Genomic DNA, 27896 nt, shown 5'->3' with positions numbered 1-27896 from the left:
CCTTTCATGGCAGGCTGAAAGTGGGAAAGCAGGCAAAGAAAGAGGAGTGAAGAGGATGTTATCTCTCAGTTGGTGATAACTCCTTGACATGGGTAGTGGCTTTCTAGCCTGTGGACTTGGGCACAGTCAGGCCGGCACTGGGCAATTGTGCTCTGTAGAGGAAAGGTGGGGATGCAGAGACAGCCCTTGAGTGCAGCTTCCCTTGTGCTGTGAGCCTTTCACAGCACAGGAACTGCCCCTGGAATATCTGCCAGGCTCCATTGCTAAAACCTGGCACATTTGATCCTACCTTTAAAATTTGGCACAGGAAACCCAGAGGGAGAAAAAACCAGTAAGCAAATTTGTCCTGTCGAGGCAGGGATGGAGGAGACTTGGTTGTCCTTGTTGGCTTCCCAGGGGTGCAGGAGAAAGGACAACTTTATGGAGAAATAGCAGAGATGTTTGTCTGGTGATGTTTACAAGTCCTTTTAGGTGTCACTTAGCTCTCTACTCCTCACTGTGGCCTTGGCAAGTCACTTCCCTCCTCCTTCCTGACGCTCCTCAGCTGCAGCACATCCAAGAGCAATCCTTGCCTGTCTGGCAAGCATCTGGGGAGGTGGTAAGTGCTAAGTATTGTTACTAAAACTATCCCTGTCAGGCAATGCAGGTACACCCACCATCTGCCCTCTCCAGGCACGTGACTGTTAGACTCAAACCTCGGCACATGGGGTATCAGGTACTACGATGCACTTCAGTCTTGAAATTACTGATGTCTTCAAGGACTTCAATATCTTGTTTCACAGCTGCAGTTCCATGTTTGGGTCAGGTGGTGATAAGTGAGAGTGTAACTCGTTTGTAATTCCTTCTCTCTCTTCCTAAATATTTTGTTTCTTAGGAAGCTGATGCTGCTATGAACATACTGAATAATACAGAATTTGCAATATTCTGCTTTCCAAATGTAAATGTTTATATTTAAAGTTGCTAAGACTGCAATGCAATAAATATATCTGTGTAACAGTTTGCCTCAAAGCATGAGTTGGTTTCTTTTTTTGTGTTCTGCCAATACACTTGTGCCAGTGATGGAGCTCCTGCTGTGGTGGTGGGGACCACCAGGATGTGGAGACCGCGAGGTTTGGATACAGCATTATTATCTAGTCACATGGTTTGTGAACAAACCCCTCGTGTGTGTTCAAAAGGGTATTAATCTACAGAATAAGAATATTATTATACCTGTCTTCTAGAGGTGCAGAAGGGAAGTGAACTTCATGTTGAAGACTGTAACAACCATTGGCCTGATCACTCAAAGATCTGTTTCCTCAGTGTGTGGTATTCCACCAGACCACCAGGAGATGGTTTTTCAGGAACTGGGGAGGTCCAGAGCCAGCATTCAAGCATCTGTTCTGTTGTGTGCATAGCCAGTGGGGAACCTGTCTTGCAGGAATCTTTCTATTCCCCAGGTAAGCAATGCTGATTTATTTGGATCAGAGATGTTTTCTTAGGAAGAAACTCTTCCCTGTGAGGGTGGGGAGGCCCTGGCACAGGTTGCCCAGAGAAGCTGTGGCTGCCCCATCCCTGGAAGTGTCCAAGGCCAGGTTGGATGGGTCTTGGAGCAACCTGGTCTAGTGGAAGATGTCCCTGCCCACGGCAGGTGGTTGGAATGAGATGATTTTAGCTCCCTTCCAGCCCAAATTGTCATAGGATTATTCTATGTTAACTGTATGGTTGTGGCACTGGAGATATGGAGATAGTAACATACTCATGCTCTGGGATTCTGGTGTTTGCTAAAAGGAGTAGTTTCCATTGCAATGGGAACTGTTTAAAGAACAAAATCTGCAGTTTAAAGCCAGGAGTGGCAATATGAGGATGTATGTAATGAGCAGGATCTGACAGAATTCACAGAAGAGGTCTGCGACCCATTGACTTTGATTTGCATTTTAAAGTGTTGTTTTACAGTGGGAGTCTGCCCTGTCTTCCATATGTTGGGTGTTTCCCTGATTTCTTACAAGGTGATTTACAGCCAGTATGGCAGTAGACTCGTGGTCTTTTAGAGTCCAGCTGTAAAGGAATCATTCCAGGATACAGATCCTTTTAAAGGGTGGTTTGGGAGGGTGAACAGTTTTGTGTAAAAATTCTCTCTGCCCATTGCCCCGAGGGTCAAAGGAAAAGGAGAACCCAGCCAGAATGCTCCCTCCGGGGAATCCCATCCGGATGGGAGATGGGTGGACACAAGGGTAAGGAGCGCTCCCACTCGGTGCAGGGACCCAGCTCGAGGGAACCCCATCCCGGGTGGAAGGATTCCACTGGGAATCCCGGCTGGAGCCTCTCCCCAGGTCCGGGCGGCGCAGCCATGGAAGCGCCAGGGGGGCTCCTAAACAGCAGGAATCCGCTGATGCTCCCGTCGGGAAAAAGGTGAGGTTCGGCCGCACCGGAGGTACCCCCAGCGCTGCCATTCCCGGGCTGGCATTCCCAGATTCCCGCCCGCTCCCGTTCCCGCCCCGCGCCGCCAGGGGGCAGCAGCGCGCAGGGAAACCCCGCGGCGGCGGCTTCGGGATCCCGGGAAAAAGCGGGGGGGAAACAGCGGGACATCCCAAACCCTGCGCCCTGGGAACCGCTCCTGGTGGGACACGGGCGATGTGTGTCCATGTGTGCCCGCTCCCCACCGCCCGGCTGCTCCACGGGGCGCAGATCAGGCTCCCGGTGCCTGGTTCCGTCATCGTGTGAGCAGTGATGTGTTTGCAGAGCATTACCTCCCTCCTGACTGGCCAGATCAAGTTTCCCCACCTCTGAAAACAGCTGTCCTGGAGCGGTGGCACGGCTGGAGTCACTGGGGCAGAGCCCTCACACAATCACAGAGTCATTTAGTTTGGAAAAGACCTACAAGATCATCGAGTTCAATCTTCGACTGATCCCCCCACCTTGTCAACTAGACCAGAGCACTGAGTGCCACGTCCAGTCGTTCTGGCTATGGGAAGAGCACAGGAGTCGCTGCTGTGGGGTCTGCTGGAACAACATATCTGGAAACAGTGACCACTGGCAGTGCTGCCCAGGCTGTAAACCTGCGCTCCGTGGGTGCCCATATCTTGTCATATATTTACAGGAAGAAATCATGAGTCATTTATACACAACGTGCAGTAAATCCTATAAAATGCTGTTCTTTGAGAATATGATTGCTGTGGCAGAGTTATCTATAAGTGCAACAGCACAGGCTTGGAGAAGGAAACCACCCCTCGCTGTCCTGCCCTGCGGGGGATGAGGCTCAAGCTTGGTACTTTTTTTCCATCAGAGTGTAGTCAATGGAACAATTGTACAACGTGTTGATCAGGAAAAGGATGTGGGAGCCTGAATGGAAAAACTGATGGTATCGTGCTAATGGCACAGAGCAGCAGGAAGGATGGCAAACAGGATGTGCTCGGCGGGAAGGGCTGCAGGGCTGGAGTCAGGCAGGGTCTGTATTAGGAGCATGGGACAAGCTGGGCCAGAAAGCAGAACGTTCTTGATCTTACACTTCTCTGCTGGGAACAAGGGCTCTTTGCTGATTCTTTTGGGGAAAAGCGAGCAATTGGCAGGCAACATCCCAAAGGTGGTGGAAGAACCAACTGGAGAAAACTTATTTGTAGTTGCCTTGGATGTTTGGAAATGAGAGCAGTGGGAAGCTGAAAGATGGCAGAGGGAGACTCTCAGGAGGACCTCCTTGCATCCAGGGCTTTGGTAGGAAGCTGTTCCTAACACAGGGTTAAACAGGTTCAAAACAGTCATCAAGATAATATGTTTATTCCTCTCCTGGCAGCTGCTCTAACACCTTGTGAACATGTCTGGGAGTGGGAACATGCCTGTCCTGTTGTGTTTGGGCTTTGGTGCAGATGCTGTAGCAGGTCATGCAATGGCAGGATACTCAACAGTAACTCTTCCACTGTCACTTGGAGTTGCCTTTGGAGTGAATCAGTATTTTGGCAGGCTTGAAAAACTGTTTGTGTTAGATCTTGGCCAGGGGGCTGAGCTTTGTAGTTTAAAACCACCTCCCAAATTTGTAGGGGCACATCTGAAGCTGGATGGGCAGCCCTCGTGCCCAGCTGCTCCCAAATGTTTTCAGCAGAGCCTGAGCTGAAGGTGTGTGAGACAAGTCCCCTCTTGCCACTACCATAACCATGAAAGTGTTTAAATCTGAGAGCAAGGAAATGGCTTTTAGTTGTCCTCATTTGGAGGGGCGCCCCACAGGGAAGGGGTCCCATGTGGAAGGGGTTTTTCCCATGAGGAGCTGTTGTGCTCACATGTGGTTTGTGGCACAGTTACAGTGATGTTGTGACGTCAAAGTGGAACTGGGTGGTGGACTCAAGGTGCACTGAAACAGGTCATGGATGTAACTTGCCCTAAAATCAGCTGGGTGGGGTGAACTGGAACCAGCTCCAGTCCCCTCCAGCTCACCTTTGGAGCCGGGTGTTCCAAAGCGTGTGCCTCGGTGTGCTGCTGGTATCGCAGGAGCATTTGTGTCTGCGTTTCCCAGTGTACAAATGCTTTGCTTCTGGGTTTGCCCACCCTCCTCGAGTGCTGACGGTTTTATACCGATAAGATAGTGGGTATTAATTAATTTATTTTAAAAGCAGACATGTGCTTGTCATTCCTTGTTGGGTCAAAATGCTCCGCAGTCGCCCGTTCCTCAGCTTGGTGTTTTAATTAAAAACACAGACCCCTAGAAGAGGGTTCTACTGTCTCCAGCTATTCCAACCATGGCAAACGCTAGTGCAGCAGAGTGTGAATTGCTTGCCAAGAGCATCCTCCAGCCTGGCCTCACATCTATTACCAAGTGTAAACTAATGAACAAGGAGCGGGCGTTTGTCACAATATCCAGTGTAAGGGCTTTCAAAAACTGCTGTAGGCTGACACGGAAAGATTGCAAGAGGCTGCAGCCCCTGACCTCAATAAAGGCTTCAAAGGAAACTCCTGAAAAGTTTTTGCTGCACAAAAGAAATTCTTCAGGTAATGTAGCTCTTTAATAGCTAAAACTACATCAAGGCTTCTGCTGACTGGATGAAACAACATCTTTGTTTTGCATGTAAATGCTGTTCTGTAATGTCTTACCTTCATCTTGTCCTTTTTTTTTCTTTTTCAATAGAACAAAAAAGGAATCAGCTCACACAGGCAACCACCTGCAGCGACTGAGCCAGGCAGGGTGGGAGGGCAGGAGTGGGGAGCGAGAGCCACACAGGCTCCAGTCCCTGCAGTGGGTTGGGATGTTGAAATCCCAGCTCCCAAAGAGAGAGAAGACAAGAGCATGCAGCAACAGGACAAAGGGGAATGGGTTCAGACTGAAAGAGAGTAGGTTGAGATTAGATATTAGGAAGAAATTCTTTGCTGTGAGGGTGATGAGGCACTGGAACAGGTTATCCAGAGAAGTTGTGGATGCCCCACCTGTGGCAGTGTTCAAGGCCAGGTTGGATGGGGCTTGGAACAAATTAGTCTAGTGGGAGATGTCCCCGCCCATGGCAGGAGGGTTGGAATGAGATGATCTTTAACGCCCCTTCCAACCCAAACCATTCCACCATTCTGTGATTCTATGCAGACCCTGCCTCAAAGAAAACAGTGGTGAAATCAGCAGCTGCTCAGGCACCTTTGCAGTGATTCTGGCCCTGGAATGGGAGCAAATAGGCCAGTCTGGGGGCCCAGAGGAGCCCGGGGGCTGTGGAGCTCACACAGGGGTGTGGTGGCTGCCTGGCTGCGGCCTCAGCTCCGGCTGTTTTCCCTCTCCCCAGCTCTCGGCGGCTCCAGTGCGGAGCTGCTGCTGTGGGGTTGTGCTCCATCACACAGCAGGTCACTGGCTTTGCCCCCAGCACCATCGTTCCTCTGTCAGGCTGCAAGTCCTGAATCCAGAGACAGACCCGCTCTCTGACTGAGCCTGGGCCGTGCTCCGCTGGACGCAACTCCCAAGGCCAGGAATCATCGCTCTCCAGAGATGCCGGATGCTGCTGAGAGGGGAGACCAGGGCAGCTCATCTGGTTGAAGCAGTTTGTGTCTAATTAAGGTGAAAACTGTCATCCTGTCTCTCCCCCTGCCTGCACCAGCCCGAGGCCTTGGCCCTGGGCCGTGGGCAGGTGACCCTCAGTGCCACGGCTGGCACAGGGCAGGAAGATCCTATCAGTGACATATTCCCCACCCTTTTTTTGCTTGCAGATACTTCAGGTTTCCCACGGGCTGCAAGCCCCGGTGTAGGGAGTGGGAGGTGTTGAGCACCTGGTGTGATTCTCCCACAGCCCAAAGGCAACATCCACGGGACAAAGCTCAAACTGCTGGCCAGCAGCAACTCTCTCTGCTCAGGAGAAGGAGCCCAGGGAAGGAAAGTGGTGCTGTGGCAGTTGTAGGTGTGAGATAAAAATGGAGAATCTTCCAGCACCAGGTAAGGAGCTTCATGTGCATTAGACCGGGCTGGAAAACCACCTGGAGGCCACCCCTCAGAGGGAGTTGGGAGGATGTGGTCCCCTGGTAGGAAGGTGAAGGGACAAGGGGCAAACAGAGGCAGGTAGAGAGACAACCGAGTGAGCCAAATTTCCTGACTTTTAGGAATTTAACCCTTAGTGTTATCCAGTCCTGGATTTTGTTTGCAAATCAAAAATAGGGAAAGATTTTGGTAACCTCATAGTATCACCAACAGTTTGTTAAAAGACTAATTGCCAAGTAGCTTATGCATGTGGGACCATTAGTAATTCTGTAGCTATGCAAATTAAAACAGTGATGTATGATTTATAGCTTTAATAATGTTCTGAAGGCTCTTAAATTTTAATCACTTGCAACATCCTTTTTAATATTCAATTACTTTATTAACTAATTAGGTCACTTGCTGAAAAAGCACATAAGGCTGGTGCTATTTTAATATCAGCTGAACATCACAAAATACCTTTGAAATGGTGTAAATGGTTTATTTATTTTAAACAGATCATTAAGATGCTGTAATTATTAAATCAATTACAGAAAAAGAAAGACAAGAAATTGATAGATGCCAAACCACAATAGTAGTGGCTTGTCTGCTTACTTTGTAAGTGTTCACAGGGATGCTGAACTTGGTGAATGTGGCCACTGAAGCACCTTCCTGGATAATTCGTATTCAACTGAAGGGATAAGTTTTGAGATATGCTTGGTTCATTATAGATGCTTTTTGTGTGGATTTAGCTTTCTGATTGATAAAAGCTCCACAAATGACCTTGAAAAGTGAAAGTACTTAAAAGGACAGCCCTCCTTTGCAGAGAGCTCTTTTGTCTGCCTCAGAAAAAGATAAAACTGTCACATCTGAGAGTCCTGCTAATGCTGGGATGGAAGGCAGAGCTCTGGGGGAGGGCAGGTGGGCGGCTGAGCAGTGACCAACCTGCTCCACTCAACGTGGACAAGCAAGGGCTGCTGCCCAGAGATGGGGCTGTGGCAGGGCAGCAGCACTTGCAGCTGAAGCAAGGAGAGAAAATTCCACCCCTGGAAAACCCAGGAAAATGCTCAGCTGTAGTGCAGAGCTTTACACTTCCCCTTTACATCAAGCCTTGATGTAAAACCTGGAGTTTAAGTTAAATTTGAACCAGCGTGGGTGCAACTCTGAAACAGACTTTGAACAACCTTCTGTTTTAAAACTAAGGGTAAGACAAACACTATTCCAAGAATTAAGTCAATCTTTTTAACAGATTTTGGTTTAAATTATACCCACGTGATGATATAAGGTACAACAATTTTCTCTCTTGAGGAGATGCTAGAGAAGATCTGCAGTAATTACAGACCACTCATCTTCCCATATTAACTTTTCTTGCTTCTATTTCCTCATAATGAAAACCTGTATATTAGGGGGGAAAAAAAGCCTAATGTTCCTGTAATCTTTCTGCTAAAGCCAAGATTGCCCTTTACAAGTGAGCTCCATAGAAAACTAACCTAAATCTCAATTTAAAGAGTTTCCTGAGAACTGAAATGGATATGGTCTGGCTCTAAAGCAAAGTCCAGGTGAGGTACAAAATTGCTAGTCCGGCTCCTCATAACCAAAAATAAAAGCTGAACCTACCCCTGTCCCAGGGGCACCTGCAGCCCAGCTCTTCTGCAGCTGACAGTGCCTTGTTCCATTACTGGGGCTTGAGAGGAAATCATGGATTTTCACTTAGGAAAATGTCACCTCGTTAACGTTTCTCATTGGTGTGAGAGGCTACTGAATAGTGTGATCATCCCTTGAAAGGAAGGACACACCGGACTAACCTGAGCTGTGCAAAAGGGATAAAATAAATGTCTAAAATAAATCTATTTCACACTTTACAGGAGCTGCCAGAGGAAACAAAGGTGCAGAACAGCACAGCTATAAGGTACCAAATGCTGGTACAGCTTGGGACAACATATGATGCTACACACCTTGGAACAAGTGCAGATAGAACTCTTAGGGGGTCAGAGATAGCTGCAGTCACATGAGGTCATTGTCACCGTTTAAAGAGTATTTATTTCACCCTGCAACAATCCCGTTGTACAACACGACTCAGGGGCTGTTCTGAGCCTCCCTACAAAGCCCCAGGTCTCAGTCAAATAGGTGCATTTTTATCACATTCCTGTAGCTTCTCCCCAGTCATTTATTCACGTGATCGATTTCCGCATCGCTCGAATCCAACCGTGTGGGAAAACCCACATCCTCCTCTGTCAGACCAAAAAACCTCCTCTGTCAAGACCAGCCGGAATGGCAAATAAAAAGGTCACCAGTGGCTCAAACCCAACTGGTACCAGGAGAAATAAAGGAGGCAAAACGCAGCAAAAACCACCCGCAGAGCTCGGCAGGCCCAGCCCTCTCCCTGCATCCGCCTTTTCTGCCGCGGAGCCGCTGGTGCCGCCGTTAACCTCCCCGGCTGGATTCAATGTGACAGTGACACTTCACAGCACATTGCATCCAATCTCATTTGAAGCTGACAAAGATTGTTTCTGTTTTATATCTATTGGTTTATTAATGGCCTACAGCCTCTTAAGCAGATGCATATTCATTAGATAGCCAGCTGTTAGGAGGTTCCCAGATGTCGAAAGTAGCTCTGTCTTGGTGTACGTTCTCTTTTTTTTTTTTTTCCCCTTCTCATGAAACAAAGTAATTGCAGCTCGATTAAAGAACCAGTTAATTACTGAACCAGTACCTTATGGCATGATTAAAAAAAAAAAAAAAAAATCTGCGAATTTGTGAGGATTTAAGACATTTTTAAAAACAGTGATGAACTGAGCCTTCACTGTGCTGTGCATACGCAGAATTTACATGGATGTAGAGACTGGATTACTCCATATAAAGAACCCCCAGCTGCAGAATCCAGGGAAACACTGAATCTAGAAAAGCACCTTTCTTCATTTTCCCCATTCTGTAGAATTTCTCTTACCTCATCATTCTTTATGTGAATAGTTGACGTAGAAACACAGGAAAAAACAAAAATGAGACACATCTCAGTTTTTAAAGGTCATTTTACACAGAGAAGCAAAATTCCATGACATCCCAGCTAGATAAAACTGTGACCAGATCATTGAACAGGCTGCACAGGTTGATTTACAAATTCCTCGGGCCATCCTTCTCAGCCTCACAACGTTCACCTGACTCACAGAGTTATTCTTTGCAACTTCTTTCCTCCAAGCTCTAAAAGCAGCTCCCAAAAACACGATTAGGACAACAACCATCCTTCTGCCACCACCTCTAGGAGGCTCTTTGCCCACAGAAATGTTTAAAATGTTAAAAGTCAGCTCTGAATCCAAGGTTCATGGGGATTCTGTTCCTGGCTGATGGGCAGGAGCTGCACAGCCCCTCAGTCGTGACAGCCAGCGAGGAGCATCAGCCCTGCTTTGTCCCAGGGAGCACTTCCATTACCAGGAGAGAAAGAAGAGGGCAACTACTTTTCCTGGATGCAGGCAGAGCTGCAGGAGGGATAACTGGAAGCATGCAGGTATTCAGGATTTAGTTTCCAAATCTCTCATTCATACTTTTAGTCTTCCTCAGTCCAATCTGTCAGCAAGTGCTGGCCCCGCACAACGAGAGATGTTTTTACTGCGCTGACAATTCTGTATTACCAAAAAGCTCCCTCTGCATGCAAATATTTTGCCTAAAATAAAGAGTTTCAATGTGTCTGCAAACCAAATGGACCCTAAACAATTCTGAATTTTAGTCAGTAGCATCTTGAAATAAAACTTGGGGGCAAGGGGAAAAAAATTTAAAAAATCCCTTAAACCAAACCCTTCTGCATTAAAAGCTTTAATCAGAACCAAGTGATGGTACTATAAAATGTCATCTGCTATGAAAGTGTTTACAGTCATGCACAGAGGAACATGGAGGCAATTTTGTAGAGCGACTCCTGGAGCAAAGGCCTCTGAGAATAAAAGTGTCTTTAGATATTTGTTATCCTGTTATAGCTGGTATCACCTTGAGTATACAATGCCTGCCTGCATTATGTAAACACTTCATTGATAAATCCCTCCCCCACCTCCCCTAAGCTGTGGCAGACTGTTCTTAGCTGACAGATAGAGCTGAAACAGATGCTGCTATAAATACCCTTGTTTAGCTGTTTTGAATATAATTTCTTCTGTAGAACATGGTGGATGCTCTAGTTATCACTGAACCTGCACCTGTGCTGGAGTTTATTACTCCTTTGTACACATCAAATGCCTTTTTTTTTTTAATGATTCTATAACACAGAGCTGCCCCTTTCTCCTCTTCTAAAGTACAGACATCCTTTACAGAGGATTTCACTCATTTTAACTAAACTCTGACTGAGTTTAGAAGCTACAGAATCCAGAGGTGGTAAAAGTTTACCTCTTAGGACCAGACACAGAGTTAATTCATAAAATTATATATACAGAATTCTATGATTCTATTTACATACAGTCAAAGGCTACACAGCACCCAGCCAGCCACACCCAGAGATCACAGGAACAGTTGGACCTGGCTTTAAAAATTAAGAAAGGAGTTGTACTAAGTAATACAGAGGTGTGAGTTTGGTTATATTCAAATTTTATTAGGCAGCAGCTGATAAATGGTGCTATGTCTGTCCCCATTCCCACAGTAGATCATTTGTTTTTTCACCTGGAAAGATGATTTCTAGTTTAAAGATATTATTTTGCTGTTTTGCTCATACCTGAAACATCAGAAGTGGAAATATTTTATGCTATTTATCTTAAATGAGTTCAATATTATTTTAAGCAAACACAACCCTTTTTACATTTGATCTTTGTCTGAAAACGTAAACTACATTCTGCTAAGCACCACTACCTGTGATCCAAATGTCTGAATGGGGAGAGAAAATGGGACAAAACTTTCATGCCCCAGGCTGCCCCACTGCAGAAAGGATGCACAGGGATGCCCCTGGTCCATGTTCTGAAAGAATCTTTGTTGGGTTTTTTTCTGATGTTTATTTTGGATCAAAGCACTTTGTTCTCATCCACCTGCAGATGAGCTGGCCGGCTGACAAAGCTGCTCTTCCCACTCCATACACCCTACTTTGTAGTGAGGATATTGATCCACAGGATGAACAGGGATCAGTTCATCACTGCAGCTGCTCCCTGAGCCTGGGCACCCCTGACTAAGGTCTAATGGGCACAGCCACCATGATCCCCTCCAAAGTGGCCACGTTTTCCACTGGAGTCACTCTAACCACTCACAAATCTGCTTCATTATCATTGTCTTGATTACAGTCACTGGTTGCTCTGAAGAGATGTAACAACCTGAACAGGAACACGATCCCTCAACTCAAAGCTGACTTTTTCACCAGCCAAACCCACCTGAAAAGGACACCATGAGGAATACTCATCCTACTCATCTGAAAGCCTTCCAGAGAGGACTGAGCAGCACTGCAACCCTCCAGCACGACAGGATAATAACACTGACTACAGGCTTAGTTTTCCTTGCCCCCCCATCTACCACCCCTGGAACCAGCTTTCTTCCCACCACAATTTTGCATAGATTGAACCAGTCTGAGTCTTGCCATCTGTTCCAACTAAAGGGTCTGAAGATGATTATTCCAAGTAAGTGTAAAGGTTTCAGAACAGGAACCAGAGCGATCTCTCCTACCCAGCCGCTGAAGCCTGCCTTGATTACTTTGATGTAACAACACTTGAAAGCTCCTATTCTTTGAAACTAATTTAAACACATTGAATTGTTGAAAGATTAAAAACCGCAGTCAGCTAATTACACTCACTCTCATCTCTTATTCAGCAAATGAATCACTTTTCATTACCACTTAGCTGAAGTACATGAATTTCTGCCTAATTAGAAATGTTGTAGATGGAGCATTAGCAAGGCTGGAGCGGGTCAGGATATCTTGCCTGCTTCATTTTTAATTCCTAACAGTAGAGCCAGATAGGAAAGGCTTCAGATAAGAAGTCATTAAACAATTTTAAATTATTTATAAAAATTACTTTGCCCAAATTATAATTATTTTTTTTCCCCAAATGCTCTCATAAACGTCAAATGGAATGAAAGGAAAAGCAGCCCAACATTGATTTTAATGAACATTTTAATGTTATGTATAACAGAACATTATGAATACAATGGAAACAAAGTTTTATCAATTTAATAATAAAAAAGAAATTCAACATAAGAAAAGGGAGGCAATAAATTTCATACCTATAGTATAGTGCTTATTCTTAACAATATTCCCAGCTTGTGAATATAACAATGTCTTTGTGTTCCAGATTCTAAAATCTTGATTCATGTGAACTTAAATGCAGAATTACAGAAGGAAAAACAAAAACCCCAAAAACCTTAATTCATTCTTTTGCTTTCAGTAAATCAGTAAAATCTTTGACTGCTACAGGTCTCCTTTATTAATATATATATTTTTTTTTCACTCCTCTATTGGATTCCACAGCTGCTAATGCCATATTTACACAAAAGAATCACCAGGTGTTGTATAAAAGCCAAGATCCAATGCCATTGGATAAGGTTGGGTTATAGATTTCCATCACTGAAGTGTGATTCACCTGCTGCTGATGCCTTAAACCAGTGGCTCCATAGGGACATTGGTGCTACAAAGGACACCAAGTGCCACTGGAAAAGAACTCCAAGAAAGTGCATTTTCTGGAATTTTCTGAAAGGAAACCTTCCAGCAGTCTTGGATATAGATTCTCTCAGACTTCCACGGGATATCAGATATAACATTAGAAGCATGTTAAGACCCCAAAAATCTACTAATTACCAAATTGCTGAGAGAGAATTTTTACAATAAAAATTTGGGTAATACAGCAGCGTGGCTGGAACATTAGCAAAAGTATATATACATTCCAGGTCCCTTTGAATTAGCCATAGTCACTTATGTAAGCCATTTTTGGACAAAAATATATATTCTTATAAAAAACTGATCATAGTACTCGAGTGACTTCACAATTGTGGACTCAGTGGTAGTAAAAGGAATGATCCAATTATGACAAAGCGATCAGGGAGAGGGGGAAAAGAAAGTCAAAGCTCTTCAAGAAAAAAGAAAAGTATAAAATTAGATTCAAACATTTTTACCCAGTCCCCAATCAAGTCTTCCATCAAGTCTCCAAGTTAAAATTGGTTCTTCTACATAGGAAAGGTTTTTTGATGGTCCTAATACAAATTATTTTGTAAAATCATCCAACACATTCCTTAGAAGAATCTTTCACCTCTCCAGAATTTGAACACTAGTTATTTCAACACTTAGAAAATAGCTTTTGGTTCTTTATGTAGACACTTTAACTGATAAAGAAAAAAAAAAGTATTAATCAGTGTTTTCCATCCCTTCCTCGGCTATATTTGTGCAGCTAAAAATCCTTCATTCAGCCTGCCCATTTATTTTATTTTAATTTCATTTTATTTATCTATTTTACAATCTTTATTTGCTAAAATTGGCAAAATTTGCAAAGGCATCTTGCTTGGGTTGTACAGTCCCAGGAGTCAGAGAGGTCATAGCCATATTGGATACCCCCATTCCTATTGTGGCCGTCAAACCCATTCCTGTAGCTGGCACTCCCATGTTCATGTTCATCCCCATCATTCCCTGGTTCATCATCGGTGTGGGTCCCATGGCAGTCATTCCCATCGTACCTGGCATCACGTTGGGCATTCCCATCCCCACGGGCACAGGCCCTCCTCCCATCAGTGGGCTGCTCTGGGGTCGCACAGGCATCATGTTGGGCTGAGGATTGAGGTTCACAGCTGCAAAGTTTTGAGTCATGACATTCATGGGTTGTTGCATATCTGCAGAAAAGGGGAAGCACACACAAGTCACTGATCAGATCTGATGGCACTGGAGGTGCTCAGGTATTTTAAGAAACTTATGTGGAATTGCTGTGAGCATGGATATGTGATGGCCAAACCCACAGCTACTTCTTGAGTCGGACATCAGGAAGAATTTCTTCACTGAAAAGGTTGTCAGGCATAGGAAGGGGCTGCCCAGGGAGGTGGCAGAGTCCCCATCCCTGCAGGTGTTCAAAAAACAAGTGGATATGGCACTCAGTGCCATGGTCTAGTTGACAAGGCTGTGATTGGTTAAAGGTTGGACTTGATGATCTTAGAGGTCTTTTCCAACCTTAATGATTCTGTGATTTTATTTTGCTTGCTTTCTTATTTTCTGTGTGAAGACTCAGAAAATTTCTATAAAAATTTTAAATATTTTTTATAATACATGCTGCTCTGCATATTCTAGAGGAGTTCTAAGGATTAGGAAGCCTGAAATCAAGATACAGCAATGGTTCAAGCTCTGCAGTAGAACCTGCACAGATACAGCCTCCTGGCACTGCAATCTCCACGTCAAAAAACATCACTTCTGTCAACACTGCAGTAGTTTCAGGAAACAGTGTGACTAAAGGTAGGAAAACAGCAGGATAGAACACTTGGATCTCAGGGCCAGGCTACTGAACACAGACAGGGCTCAGCGTGCACACAAAACACTGCAATGATCACTTACTCTGTTGCTGCATCATGGTATTAAGTGATGGCTGTTGGGGTTTTGAAGGCTGCATCCCAGGTACTAAATTGTCCAAACTGATATTTACACTGGGATCTGACCAAGTTGAGGGTAGAGTTTTGCTTGCATTTTTCTGGACCATCTCTGTCCTCGCATTATAAGGAGAGTTAGACTTCGACATCATCGTGTTCATGGTTAGCAGAGGCTAAAAAAGAAAAGTTTTTTGGGATTCACTTGAAAGAATTTACCAGGAGGAAACTCGACTAAACAAGAATTGTTCATTTTTCCACAGAAGACAATAAAGAAACCCCAAAACAGGCTGGAAACCTGTAACATGCTGTGGAGAGTGGCTTTAAAATATCAACCTCAACTTCAACGAACAGCATCTCTGAGAACACTGGCTTATAAAAGGACTTTTCTTTTTAGTAGGCTATTTAAACATTTTTGGACAAAACTTTCTTACAACACGCTGATCACACATCTGAATGACCAGGTCTAATGCATTCCAGAAGAGAGAAGTTTCAATTCTGTGACCAAGGAGAAGGCAAAAGATTAATCCAGGTAGGTCGTTAGCAAACAGCACCAAGAGCAGCATACCTGTGACCTGGAGATGGGTAAACTGACACCCACAGCACTGGCATTCATCATGGTGAAATTCAAGTTTTGGGTGGAGGTCATGGTTGTCTGAGAGGGACCCATCAAATCAAAAAGATCTGCAGAATTTGAAGCAGCTGGAGGCTGGCCCAAAGCTGGCTGTGGGCTACTGAACAGCTCTAGAGCTGGCTGCTGTGCAGTGGTGCTGAAGAGCTCTCCAGGCGAAGCACTGGGACAAGGAGAAGCTTGGTTGAAGGCACTCCAGTCACCAAAGTCTCCATTTCCAGTTGTTGCTGTACCTGAAGGAAAGGCAACAGTGTGGGAGGAAGGAAGAGAGAGAGGAAAGGCAGAAGACTTAGAGAAAGGCACTGAGCAAATGCCATATTCCATGAACTGAAACAAATGAGAGCTGATCTGTGTCCGTCCAGATTAACATCTGCAGGTAGAACCTCCATCTGGACATCATTCCCTCTCATGAATATTCCAACAATTTTAACAAGGTAGGAAAGGAAATATGAAACACCCATACACAAAGTAGAAGGATGTTTGATAACATGTCACCTGTGGATGCAAGACAAGCAGGGACAGGTTTTCTTCAGCTGAAGTACAACTGGAAGATAACTCAGGGGTACACTGGAGGCTACAGTCAACACCTAGAACTTTGATAACATTTATCAACTTTTTATCTCAGCATTCTGGTATTTGCTGAGAGAGCAGCTGTCAGGAACAAGCCACTTGATAAAGCAAATAAAATAAAGACAATAAAATTTGGTTGTATACAACTAGTAAGCTCTTTGTATAAAACTATGCTGAGGGGAATAAAAAACAGAACTTTGAAAGCAGGTTGTCAGGGAATGCTTATTTGAGATAAGGAATAAGCACTTCCCATCCCATGAAGTGCTCATGTAAAACACATTTTGGGTTTTCTGAATTTGATTTCTGAACTACATGCCTTGGCTTGAAGGAGAATTTCAACCTCAGATCTAGCATTTCTCTCAGCAGCATCTTTGCTGAATTCTTAGTTCATCACTAAAACATTGTTTCACTTCAATATACGAGGTTTTTGAAGACCAGTATTTAAATAAAACCACAAAACTGAGAGCTCTCTCTGTCTCCCACTGTGAGGACAGATCCAACAGTATGAGCTGCTTACAGACACCTGCAAGAGCACCTATTTCAGCATCACAGATGTTGAGACACAAACCAGTGAACTGAGAGCATGTCATAACCTTTGCGTCAAACAGGAGGAGATGTTACCTCCCTTAAAAACATATGTTTCTGTATTAACAAGAAAAGTGTTGCTTCACAGGAGCGATGGGGGAAGAAAAGCTTAAAAACAACATCTCCAGGAGATGTTGAATACAAAGCAACAGCATTTAATCGGCTCTCATGCCACACTGGCCAGGTCAGTTTTTTGATTACCTCAGTGATACACTTTTGATACTTCAGCAGTCACAAGCAACATCGTTGCCATAAGCAATGAACTTTAAGTGCCAATGAACATTTAAATCATCTGTTGAATTTCTTTAGCTCAGTGAATGAAGACTCAAACACACAGAGCTGGGGTAGATTAATCTAGTGCCAGTTCCCATTTCCAGCTCTATCCAATGGCTGGTTCCATAAGGGCCACCCATAGCCATTTTCTACACCAGTATTCCACCCACTCACTGCAGCAGTCTGTCACACCTCATGTAAATATTTATCAACACACACCTTGAACCTTTAGTCATCTCCATCTTTACCAACACATTACAATTTAAAGAACAGTAGGAGAGTAAATTTGTTCACAAAATCCGAGTATTGCCAACAACTTCAGTGCATGAAGTGGGCTAATATTCATTAGCTTAGGGCCTTACTGGAACATTTGCTTTGATCTTCCTCACAAAGAGGGGCCTATATTAGAATGTTTCAATTAGTATTACATATTAAAAATTAAAACCTACTTTAAATATTCTTGATAGATAAGTAAATGCTGAGTGTGCTCCTTCTATGTTCAGACCTGTGCACTGAGCACCAATAATGGAAGTGGGGGTAAAAGGGAGAAGGTTTTGCCCCTTCAGTAGGACTTCAAAGATGATTAATCAAGAAGGAAAAGATTTCTAGAGGGGCTTACGCTGTTCAGGAATGATTAATCATTTCACAGGACTCCTTGTCCCCTGCATAATGGTGATTGGAATAGATTAATCATGTTAATGCAGATAAAGGATTGTATCAATTTAGACTGTATTAACACAGGAGTTATTTGCATAGTAGGCGGCTTTGTGTTTGCAAAACAACTTGGGTTTGACTAGGCAAGTCTGTAAAAAAATTAGAGCAGTTCTTTCCTCCCAAGCAAATTAAAGGTGTGTTAACTAATCTACGCCCAGCACAGCTTTCCTAACACAGCAAAATAAAGGAAGAGATATAAACACACTGACTAAAAGCTGGCCTACAGGTAGATTTGCTGATCAACCTCTTTGTTATTAGTTTCTCATTTTGTACTTAATCCTACACTGGCTGAGAACCCCCAGTCACAAACACTCCTGCCCCAATTAACTTCACAGAAGACAGCCAGCCAGCTCTCTCCACTCCCCTTTTGTCTGCAGCCCTCTTCTGTCTGAGTGGCACTGCAGGCTCCCAGAAAGATTCCACAAAAGGGAAGTTGATTGCTTTAGGTGGCTCCCCAGCATATTTTATTTTTTTCCAGTCCAATTTTAAGGGAAACCTTTTTCAGATGGTGGTCATGTCTATGTAACAGCTTGTATGTTTGCATGCAAAGTGACTGCACATGCACTGACCCAGCCCTGTGGACACTGGAGACACAAGCTGTGCCAGGCAGTGGGTGCTTTCCTTACTCCTGCAGCACTTGTGGTCCAGTGACACACACAGTTTACCAGGCAAAGGGAGGTGACTTTCAGTTATGCCACATGGCATCTCTTCCCCTCTCCTGACCCTTAAATCAATCCGTAAATTAATCCTACCTTGAGATGGTGGGAAACTTGCTGAAGCAGCAGGTGAACTAAAATCAGCAAATCCTCCAAACGGGTCAGTTGATCCACCTAGAAACAGAAGGAAGCCAAAAAGCTGTTACAGGACTGTGCAAAAGATTCACTGCAACAACTACATGTGGGATTTATGAAGAAAAGCTGTTCTGTACTTGACACGATGGATTTATTGATTCTGCTCCCTAAGTCAGCTCTGTTTTCCTGTTCATCCTTATACTGTATTTATACAACCCTGAGCAACAATAAACTGGATTATTTCCAACTACCTCGCAGATCCTGCATTTTGTTTTCCTAGGGAAGAACTATAATATGCAAGTCTTTGTCACCTCTAAAAATAAATGTAGAGATATTAAAAAGATTAACAAGCTTTTAACTAGGGAGCGATGCTACTAGTTTGGCAGTTTGTAAAATTAAAACTTTGAGAGCATTATATAAAAAAGCCAAACATTTCTATTGTAAAAAAGTTAACTTATTATGCTCCTTATGAAAAATTACATGTCACCTTATATTTAGTTTTTGTGTTACTTAAAGCATGAATGATTCTGCAATGTTCTTGAATTGGGATTTCAAGGACAGAGCTTGAATTTGTGTTCATTTTTTTATAAGTTTGCTCCCTTTCTACAAGAAGAACATTAAGTCTTCCAACTAGACATTTGTATACAGCATATAAATTATTAACTTCTGAATACAGCAGAGTAACAATTTTTCACTTAAAAGATACAGCAAAGGTATAAAATCAGAAGATTTAAACACCAGAGTGTAAAACTGCTTTTTAAAAATAAACTGAAAAAAGTTTTTAAAAAAAAAGCCCCTCAGTTATTGTTGGTATTGCTTTTAAGCAGGGATTCCTGACCTGAGGAAGCCAAGAAGTTGACCTTATTTGTTTGTCCTCCAAGATTTCACCTCCGAGCAGTCCCACCCTTAGAAGAAGCTGCAGCAGTTCAATTATTTTGCTTTTAGTGTTATGCCTACATTATATAGGTTACATCACAGCTGCTTAGCCTGCAGTGCTTAGGAACCAGCCAGGTGGGACTGGAACATCTGTGCTGCACTCAAACACCACCAGGGACAGCTTCCAACATCTGGTGCCATTTCAGAATTGTCTTATCGCTGCAAGACATTCTGCCCCATCTGCTGCTCTCAACTGGGTTAATTAAACTAGAACCATCTCCTTTTTAATAAATGGCCAGCAGTAATAAAAGGAACCATTCACTTCCTAATACACGTGTACTTGTATTTCTTTATAATGTTATTCTACTGTAGACGTTGTCAGGAAGGAGATTGTTCTTCCAAGGGGAAATGTCTTCTTGCTGAGAGTGTAGGATCGGATATAAAATATGAGCAGGGAATGCAAGGATGGTCTCTCTGAATTTTCACAAATACAGCATTACTGAAACCCTTTAACTACCTTTCAAGAGGGAGAAGATTTCACACAAAGTTAAGGAATTTCTTCAACAGATTCTGAAGTGATCTAATAAGCACCTTACCTATGTTTATATACAGGTTTTAGTCTGAAGCCTGAGAATGAAAATGGGCTGGTAAAATATTAAGCTAAAAAACCCTGTTCTGATCCTGCTTACTCTGCCTACTGCAATGAACATTTTCAAATAATTTTTTTCATCACCTATGTGCTTCCAGAGTTCACAACAGGTTAGTGGTTTGAGAGTTTATATGCCAAGTGAGCAACACAGATGACATACTCCTGACCATATGCTGAAAAAAAATTTAAAAAATTCATGCTCTCATGCTATACCCATTATCCTTGGGCTGCCTGACTAAGTGTCTAGGGATTAATTTAATTTTAAAAACAGAATAAGGTTCAAACCCAAAATAACCCCTTAACATTTTCCATCAAGTCAACTTTTCTTCTACCTCCATTGCCTGTTTTCAAATGAAATCGAGTTTCCAGATGACAGAGATTAAGCTGGATGCAGTAACTCTCTAAAGAAAGGTATCACAAGCTAAGCTTAAAGAACCTCAGTTCCAGTAACACCAAAGTTATTTCCAGCAGGTCTAACCACGGATTCTTTGCCTTCTCCTTTACGGTAACAAACCAACCCCCTTACGTACAAATTGTGTTGCTTCACTAATGTGTAACACTGAGCACAACCAACGTTTTCCACATCTCTGCACCTGAAAACACACAGATAAGCAAATCCTGAGTTCCCTGAATTCACATCACTTTCCTGCCAGTTCCTTCACAGGACAGATCAAAGGCTACATTTGACCCTTTCCCTGTGTCTTGCCTGACACTGGGAATGTTCCCACACCCTGTGCTGCAAGGAGCAGTGGTCATAACAAGTGACCTGCATGTGAAGGACAGAGCTAATCTTCTCAACGTGAGCTGGCCTCAAAGATTCCCATGCGAGATCTGTCACTACAAATGAACCCTTTCCATCTGCCTGCTCAGGTCAGCAGAGGTTATTTAGCAGGACCAGCTGGTAATATGCCTCTTCTCAGCACCATTTCTAAATGCTGCTTTGGAAAAGAAGAAAAAAGGTAAAGAAAAAAAGGCTTACTACAGCAAAGAGCCAAACTGATGAAAGATTTAAATACACTGTAATATGGAAGCTGCCATAGCTCTGTTTGAAATATGGGCAGGTTCACTTTGAAGTGGAAACATCTATTCTCAATGTGGTTTTATTTTTATAAAAGTAAAAACATACACACATGTACATAAATAAAAAAAGGCTCCAATCCCTTCTGCCTTAAGAACTGGATTGAAGTTGTTTCAGAATTGATTTTGTGGTAGTGGTTCTGCTCCAGGGTCTTAAAATTTCACAGGACTGTGGTAACTCCAATGTACAATGAACACCTTTGTACATGAATAAAGTAGGAAACAGCACAAAGTAAGTTGCTCCTTAAATTTAAGCATTTGTGCACAAAAACAAGGCACAGGAAATGAATTTTTTTTCTTAGCCATTAGGAATTAGGACATTTCAGAACAGACAAGCAACCTTTCTCTCCTTTCCCAAAAATAAACGTGAACAAAGTTTTTAAGATCTACTCAAAATAAGGAATAGGACAGATGTCTGATACTAAATAACCATGACAATTTCCCTCCCCTCCAGTAGAGTTCTGATATATTTTATAGTGCATTGAATACTTACAGATGTAGCATTTTGGTAGGATAGTGATGAAAGGAAGGTGTCTCTGAGTGGTCACTGTACTGTGTTCATGTATTACAATATAAAATCAAGGGTTCCCCCTACAATAACCCCAGAATTGGTGTAACTTCAGCTAGAAGTGAGTAAGAGCAGTCTTTACAAACACCTGAAAGCAGCCACATGGCCACACACATGGCCTCCAGCCCCTCTGGACTGCCATTTTTTGGTACAGCCTCTGTGATTTTACCTTGCCCTTAAAACAAGGGGACAGGAGACACTCAGGTCAGTCTAAGACACAAATATACACTTCTACAAACAATGCCAACATGAACCCATCTATTACGAGACACTGCTTATTTGTAAAGGGGTGAAGTTCTGTGAAAGATTCCTACCTATGAAAAGGCACATGCTCATATTTTATTTGTTACTCAAAGTGATCTTTAAACAAAAATATTCTGCCCACAGTTAAGCCTCTCCCAGCTGAGCCAGCAGACCACAAGTGCACAAAGCCCTTTTTCTATTCCATGTCACAACCAAAGCCCTTACTACAAAGAACTGGTAAGCACAATAACAGGCCCTTAAATTTAAAGTCTTAGGTTCTGAAAAGCAAACCACCAACGCCCTGAACGCCTCTACCAATCCTGTATGCAATGCACTAAAATTTAACACACCCCTGAAAAGAAACTGCATTTTGAGAGCTTAAGGCTAAGTCCATATGAAGGTCAACATACATATGCACAGAGCAAAGGGATGTGTTTTAAAAATCGTAATTTTACTTTTAGGTAGTAAATTCTTTTTGATATTAGGGTTTGGATGAACTAAGTGCCAAGAGAAAAGATAAAGAAACAAGTTTGCCATATACTTGAGCTGAAAGCTTCTGCACTATGAGAAATGCCTGAATGTGAGTGAATTGCACTTGCTTTTAGAGTTAATTATAAATAACTGCATTACATACACAGTTTCTGACAGACTGATCTGGCAGTTTATCTTTGTGCTGCTAACATTTATTAGTCCCATGCAATAGCACATGCAGTACCTTGCTACAAGAGGTTCTAGGCAGTTCTAAACTGGGTTTGATTATTCATTTGTCCATTTATCTACTACTTTCTCTATACAGCAACAACTGAGGTCATCCACAGAATTGGTTCCAAACATGCATTACTGAAATAAAACCAAAAGGTGCCTACCTGTGGCTGGCTGGCTGGTTCCATCAAACAGGTCAACCAGGTCATTACATGACTTGCTGCCAGAGGGTACAGCGGCCTGAAGAAGAATTTACACAACAGATCTCATGATGTCATCAATCAAATGACACTGAGAAGTTTTCTTTTTCTTTGAAGAGATGACAGATTTGTCTTTGAAGCCAACAATCAGTGGAACACGTGGCTAAATGTAAAATCAAATACTGGAAAAACTCATGACTCAGGTTTGGGGTTTTTTTTATTGTAACTGAAGAATTTGGTGACTTTTCAATAAGTGTGCAGGTTCAGTGAATCCTTCACACTTCAGGTCAAGAGTTTCTCTTCACTTTTCTGAAGAATGAAGCACAGTAATGGCTACACCTAAAGTATTCTACATCTTAAATCAATCACACAGATTAAACTGTTCCACAGACTGAAAACCACAACTAAACATTTTTGATAAAATAATTCCCCAAACTAGAAATCGTCTGAAGTCAGAAGAAAGCAGTTTCCAAAACCATGTTTTACTGTGCCCTCCTGCTGTCTCACCTTTGTTGTAGGCTGTGCAGGATGAGCAGCATTCTGTTCTGGGCTTGCTTTATCTCCTGTATAATGTGCTGCTGCTCCCAAGTCAATGGTTTTTGAAGGATTTGCTGAGCGTTTCTGTCTGATGGTTGTAATTTCTGTAGCTTGTGCAATATGAATGTGTTTCGTTGTCACAGTCTCCTCTTCATCTTTAAATTCAGCTTTGGGAGATTTGCCTCTTCTTGATTTTTCCTCATCACTGTCACTAGAAAAACAAAAGTGATAGCACAGCACTCATGATGAACTTCTTGGTTCCTTGAGTGAACATTTGGCTTAAGCCACAAGAGTTTTGGTTACTGCAGTTTTTTGTAGCGACAGTTTGTAATAAAAATACTGCTTCTTCCTACATTTGAGAAAGGAAATGTTTCCCCCTTACATAACCCATCACATCACACAGCACTGCACCTGCTGTACAGATATGACAAAGAAAAACAGGTTATTTTGTTAAACATGAACTGCAAGTCCACGGCAGAGGATAATAGGAAATCAGTGTTTAAACCCAGTACATGGAATTACCTTCTGACAGGAACTCCTCCACACATTATGTAACACTTCAGCAACAAAAAGTTAAGTTGGCATGTCTGTTCAGTACTTACACCAAGAAACAGAAAGCAATGAACCAAATAGAGGCACTATCTTTCAGGTTTCAACAGCCCCATTGGTGTTTCCGTTCATTTCCTTTTCCAGAGAAACAGGCTTTTATATTCTTTAAAATGTTTGTGGGAAAAGAACATTTACAGAATTATGCAATGCAACGATACAATTCATTTTCTATCAGAGCACACACAGTTATTCTTAAAATGTAAAAGAACAATAATGTCATCCTTTTAGGCAAAAACTTTAGATGCCACTGCATGCTATTTGTTTAATCTGTTACATTTTCCACTTTTATATTTGAAGTCTTTCACAAACAAACCAACTGGCCCCAGCCAACAGCCTGTTACAATCAAGATTTGTACACAGCAGGGAGAACTGCTATAAAGAAAGCTTGAATACATCGAAACATTTGGAATAGTAATTCCCTTAGCAACAGAATTGAAAGTGGAAGGGTTTTATATTTTAATAATGCATTAGAATACTAAAACTGCAAGATTTAAGAAAGGCTGTCCCTTCGTCAGTGGGAATGTGACAGTAACTGCAATATACTCTAGAGGGGAGTCTTTGTTCTCTGCTAACAATGGTGGGCTTTTTTGGAACATGTTGCCTGTGTCATTTCCTCTATGCATGTTATCTGCTCACCACTGGGGATACCTCAGTTCAGCAACATCACTGAACACAAATGCTCCCTCCCTTTTTCAATTTTTTTACTTTTAAGAATACAAACATCACAGCTGCTGGCCAATCGGCAACTCCTGGGATTGGCAGGAGCACCCCTTACACAGACAAGGGAGCTCAAATGGCACCACCATAACCTTATTCTTCCAAGGCACTTCAACCCTGACGTGTGACTGCAGTCCCACTGTCCCAGCTGTGGAGTTGTGCAGGTACCCACCTGTGTGCACAAGCACAGAGGGGACCACTCACCACGTTTCCACTTGCAACATCAAGGTTTTAACGCAGGCCCCCAGAGAAGACAGATCTGCACATTAGATGGTGCACATGGCACATCCATCCGAAAAGCCTCGGAGGAGCGTGGATGATGCTGCCTTTCAGATGTGTGTTTAAAGCCTCCAAGGTAGGACAACATGAAGGAAGGTTTAGTCTCTTAAAACCTGCTGCAATATGTTTCTTGTCCTCGCTACAGAGTCCACCAAGTCCACACACACATTCCGTGGGTTGAGGAAATGATTGACAGTTGAAGTCTGATTGATACAGAACTGCCCTAGATCAATCTCACTAAGGCAAGGATGAAAAAGTGAGTCTCTGGTGATCTAAGGTAAAATAAAGAACTAAGAGCTTCTGAGAAAAGAAATCAAGCACATATTCCAGAAAGGAGAATAAATATTAAAAGACTCAATTTTCTATGACAACCTCTGCTGCTTCCAAACTCTCTCAGAAGACCCACTTTTTTTTTTTTTTTTTTTATGGTCACATTAACCAAAAAAAAAAATAATTACAGATTAATGTTCACTTTAAGTGTGTTTACTGTGCTCAGTAAAACTGCAGTGCTTCATCTGAGAATTACAGAATTAACTTAAAAACAAAAATTCTAGCTAGCAGTGTATCAAATAATTAAAAACACTTCTGCAAAGAAAGTACATGGTTACAACTTCTAGGAATCAAAGTATGGGCACCATAGTTTTCCTTGCTAGAAGTTTTTTGTGGTGTGGAGTTTCTTTTGAGCATACTTTGAAGGCAACAAAAATAGTTTACTGAGACTTAAGCAGACTTAGGTTCTCCAGAGCTCGCTGTGTAGATAGTTCCACTGAAATCTACTGTACACTCAACAGCCTGTACCACAGTTCTTAGCTCCTTGTTGAAGTTTTTCATTACTTTAAGTATTTTTTTCACCCCATCCATACAAACTACTGGCTTTGCAAGTAAAGTCAGAAATCCAGAAGTTTGGCCAAGTTCTTCTGGTACATAAGGACGTCTTCCAAATTCCATTAACCACAGTAAAGATGCCCAAGTCCCATTCTTTGTGCTTCAAGGCCTTTATTGGCTTTACGGTACTCAAGTAATAATGTTTATAAAGTTACTAAGATAGAAACAATAGAATATAACAGCACATTTGCCAGCTGAGTGAGTATCACCATTTAGTCACTTTTCCAAGTGAAATGGCAACTTAATTGTTATTATATAGCAGCAGGCTATGAATAAGCCAGTAAATTTTTTTTTTAAAAATTGCTCAAGTGTGAAAACACAGAAATGCCACTGATTTTGTGAGGCATTTACAAAAGTATGTTGTTATTCTGAGCTGAAGTTACATGATAATTAAAATTTCATGTTTCCTTCAGTTTCAATATTTAAATACAGTATTTTGCTAATACAACACCCACTAAGGCTTCTATTAACAATATCCTTAAGTATAAATACAGACAGTCTATAACCCTGAGTTCAATCTTCTTGGATCCTTTGATGGCTTCTGTGGAAAGAAGCCCCTTCATCTGAACACTCTGATAAAACACCTTCCATGGTATCTAATCACCACGCCAAGAGGAGCCAAAAGGAAATTCCAGGATGGGAGCTGAAGCAACCATATTGCTGTAACCTGGATTCCTTCTTAGGACAGGATAACGTGCAATCACCTAACTGTTTTTGCTTATGTATGGCCCAAAAAAATCTCCTTCTATTTTGAGTCCTTTTATAAATTTCAAGACAAATTCCCCAAGTGACATATACTAAAAAATAGAAGAAAAATAAAACAGAAGGGACAAGGGTTACGAGAGCAAAACAAAAATGAAAAATGTAATATTAGCCAGGGAAAAAGATCAGTGTTACTTGGGGTAGAGATGTACAGGGAAGCAGTCATCAAAATAAGCTGCTTTTGATAAAGACTGGACTTCAGAAAGGCCTGCTTAGACCACTGAAAAGTACAAGAATTTATCCAGTGTAAGAGACCAGCAGTCATTCAGAAATAAAGCAAAGGAAATAAGATTAAAAAAATGTGAGCTTTGCAGACATCATGGGACAAGTTGCTTTTGAAAGGTAAGAACAGAAAAGCACACAGCAATACACCATTGTTACATTTGAAATTGTTTACTTTCCTTCTGATCCCTTCTCTTTGTAGTCCATTGATAGTAAGTTCTAAGAGGAAACCCTGATGTGTGCAAAGAATACCAGTTTTATGATTTATTAATGCCCCAGCAAGAAGACCATGCCAGCTTTTCCCCCAGAAATGCTACCATTACCATTATTTCTCATTTCTGTGCAAAACTGCTTTATTTTTGCAACACAGGCACGTGTGCATGTGTATTTTTATATTCACATATGTCCATATGTATTTATGTGTGTGACTGTATCTGAAGATATTCCTGTAAAAAATATTAATCAAATCTCAGTGTAAATTTGAATTTTAAGTTGTTTCCCAAAAGGGAATTATTTCAATATACTTGAGCACTTTCTCTACAGCAATTTCAGATTCTGTTAAGTACGAACTTGATCTCCAGATAATTAAATTCAATGCACCTGTTGAAGTGTGATGTATGTAAAAGTTCTTTCTGGAGGCAAAGTAAGGTAGGTTTTCTTCCTTACTGAAAAGATTTAATGACCAGATGTAAAATGCAAGAATTTTCTTGAAAAGGTTCAACTGAAATTGATTTTTTTTTAGGAAGTCACCTGCAGGTTGCTCTTTCTGGGATCAGCTCAGGGAGGCAGACCTGTGCCAAATTTAGTCTAAGCAATTTTCCTCTTCCTTGGCACTTCAGCATTCAGAGCAAGTGTAGCATTAAGTGGCAGCATTTGGTACAGTGGCACAAGACCACGGAATTGCTGAGACAAGGAGAAGCTTATGAAATTTCAGCCAAATTCCCTGCTTTGCCAGCAGCTTTCTAAGCTGGGGCAATAATGGAAAGCAGCCAAGTGCAGTTAAGTACTGCCAGAGCTACACTATTCCCTTAGGCCAGGAAGACCTGCACAAGAAGCCCAGGAAACTGGTACTGAACCCAAATGTACTTCCATATGGACAAAAGGAATGGCTGAGTA

The 27896-nt window shown here is 42.4% G+C and overlaps 1 protein-coding gene across 1 annotated transcript in view; it reads right to left on the bottom strand.

Annotated features, from left to right (window-relative positions):
• Positions 1–12431: 12431 nt before the first annotated feature.
• Positions 12432–27896, bottom strand: part of CLINT1 (clathrin interactor 1) — a 46259-nt gene continuing 30794 nt past the window's right edge. The window contains exons 7-12 of the mRNA XM_027885575.1: positions 23277–23517; positions 22734–22809; positions 18416–18493; positions 15459–15754; positions 14862–15066; positions 12432–14152 (exon numbers count right to left, since the gene is read on the bottom strand). Of these exons, the coding sequence (XP_027741376.1) occupies positions 13788–14152; positions 14862–15066; positions 15459–15754; positions 18416–18493; positions 22734–22809; positions 23277–23517 (1261 nt within the window). The 3' untranslated portion in view covers positions 12432–13787. The remainder of the gene's footprint in view (positions 14153–14861; positions 15067–15458; positions 15755–18415; positions 18494–22733; positions 22810–23276; positions 23518–27896) is intronic.

Source organism: Empidonax traillii, unplaced genomic scaffold, assembly GCF_003031625.1.
Source record: "Empidonax traillii isolate 1590-97213 ecotype Southwest subspecies unplaced genomic scaffold, ASM303162v1 scaffold168:size1726349, whole genome shotgun sequence".
NCBI classification, from domain to species: Eukaryota; Metazoa; Chordata; class Aves; order Passeriformes; family Tyrannidae; genus Empidonax; species Empidonax traillii.
This window is presented reverse-complemented; position numbering and strand designations above follow the sequence as displayed.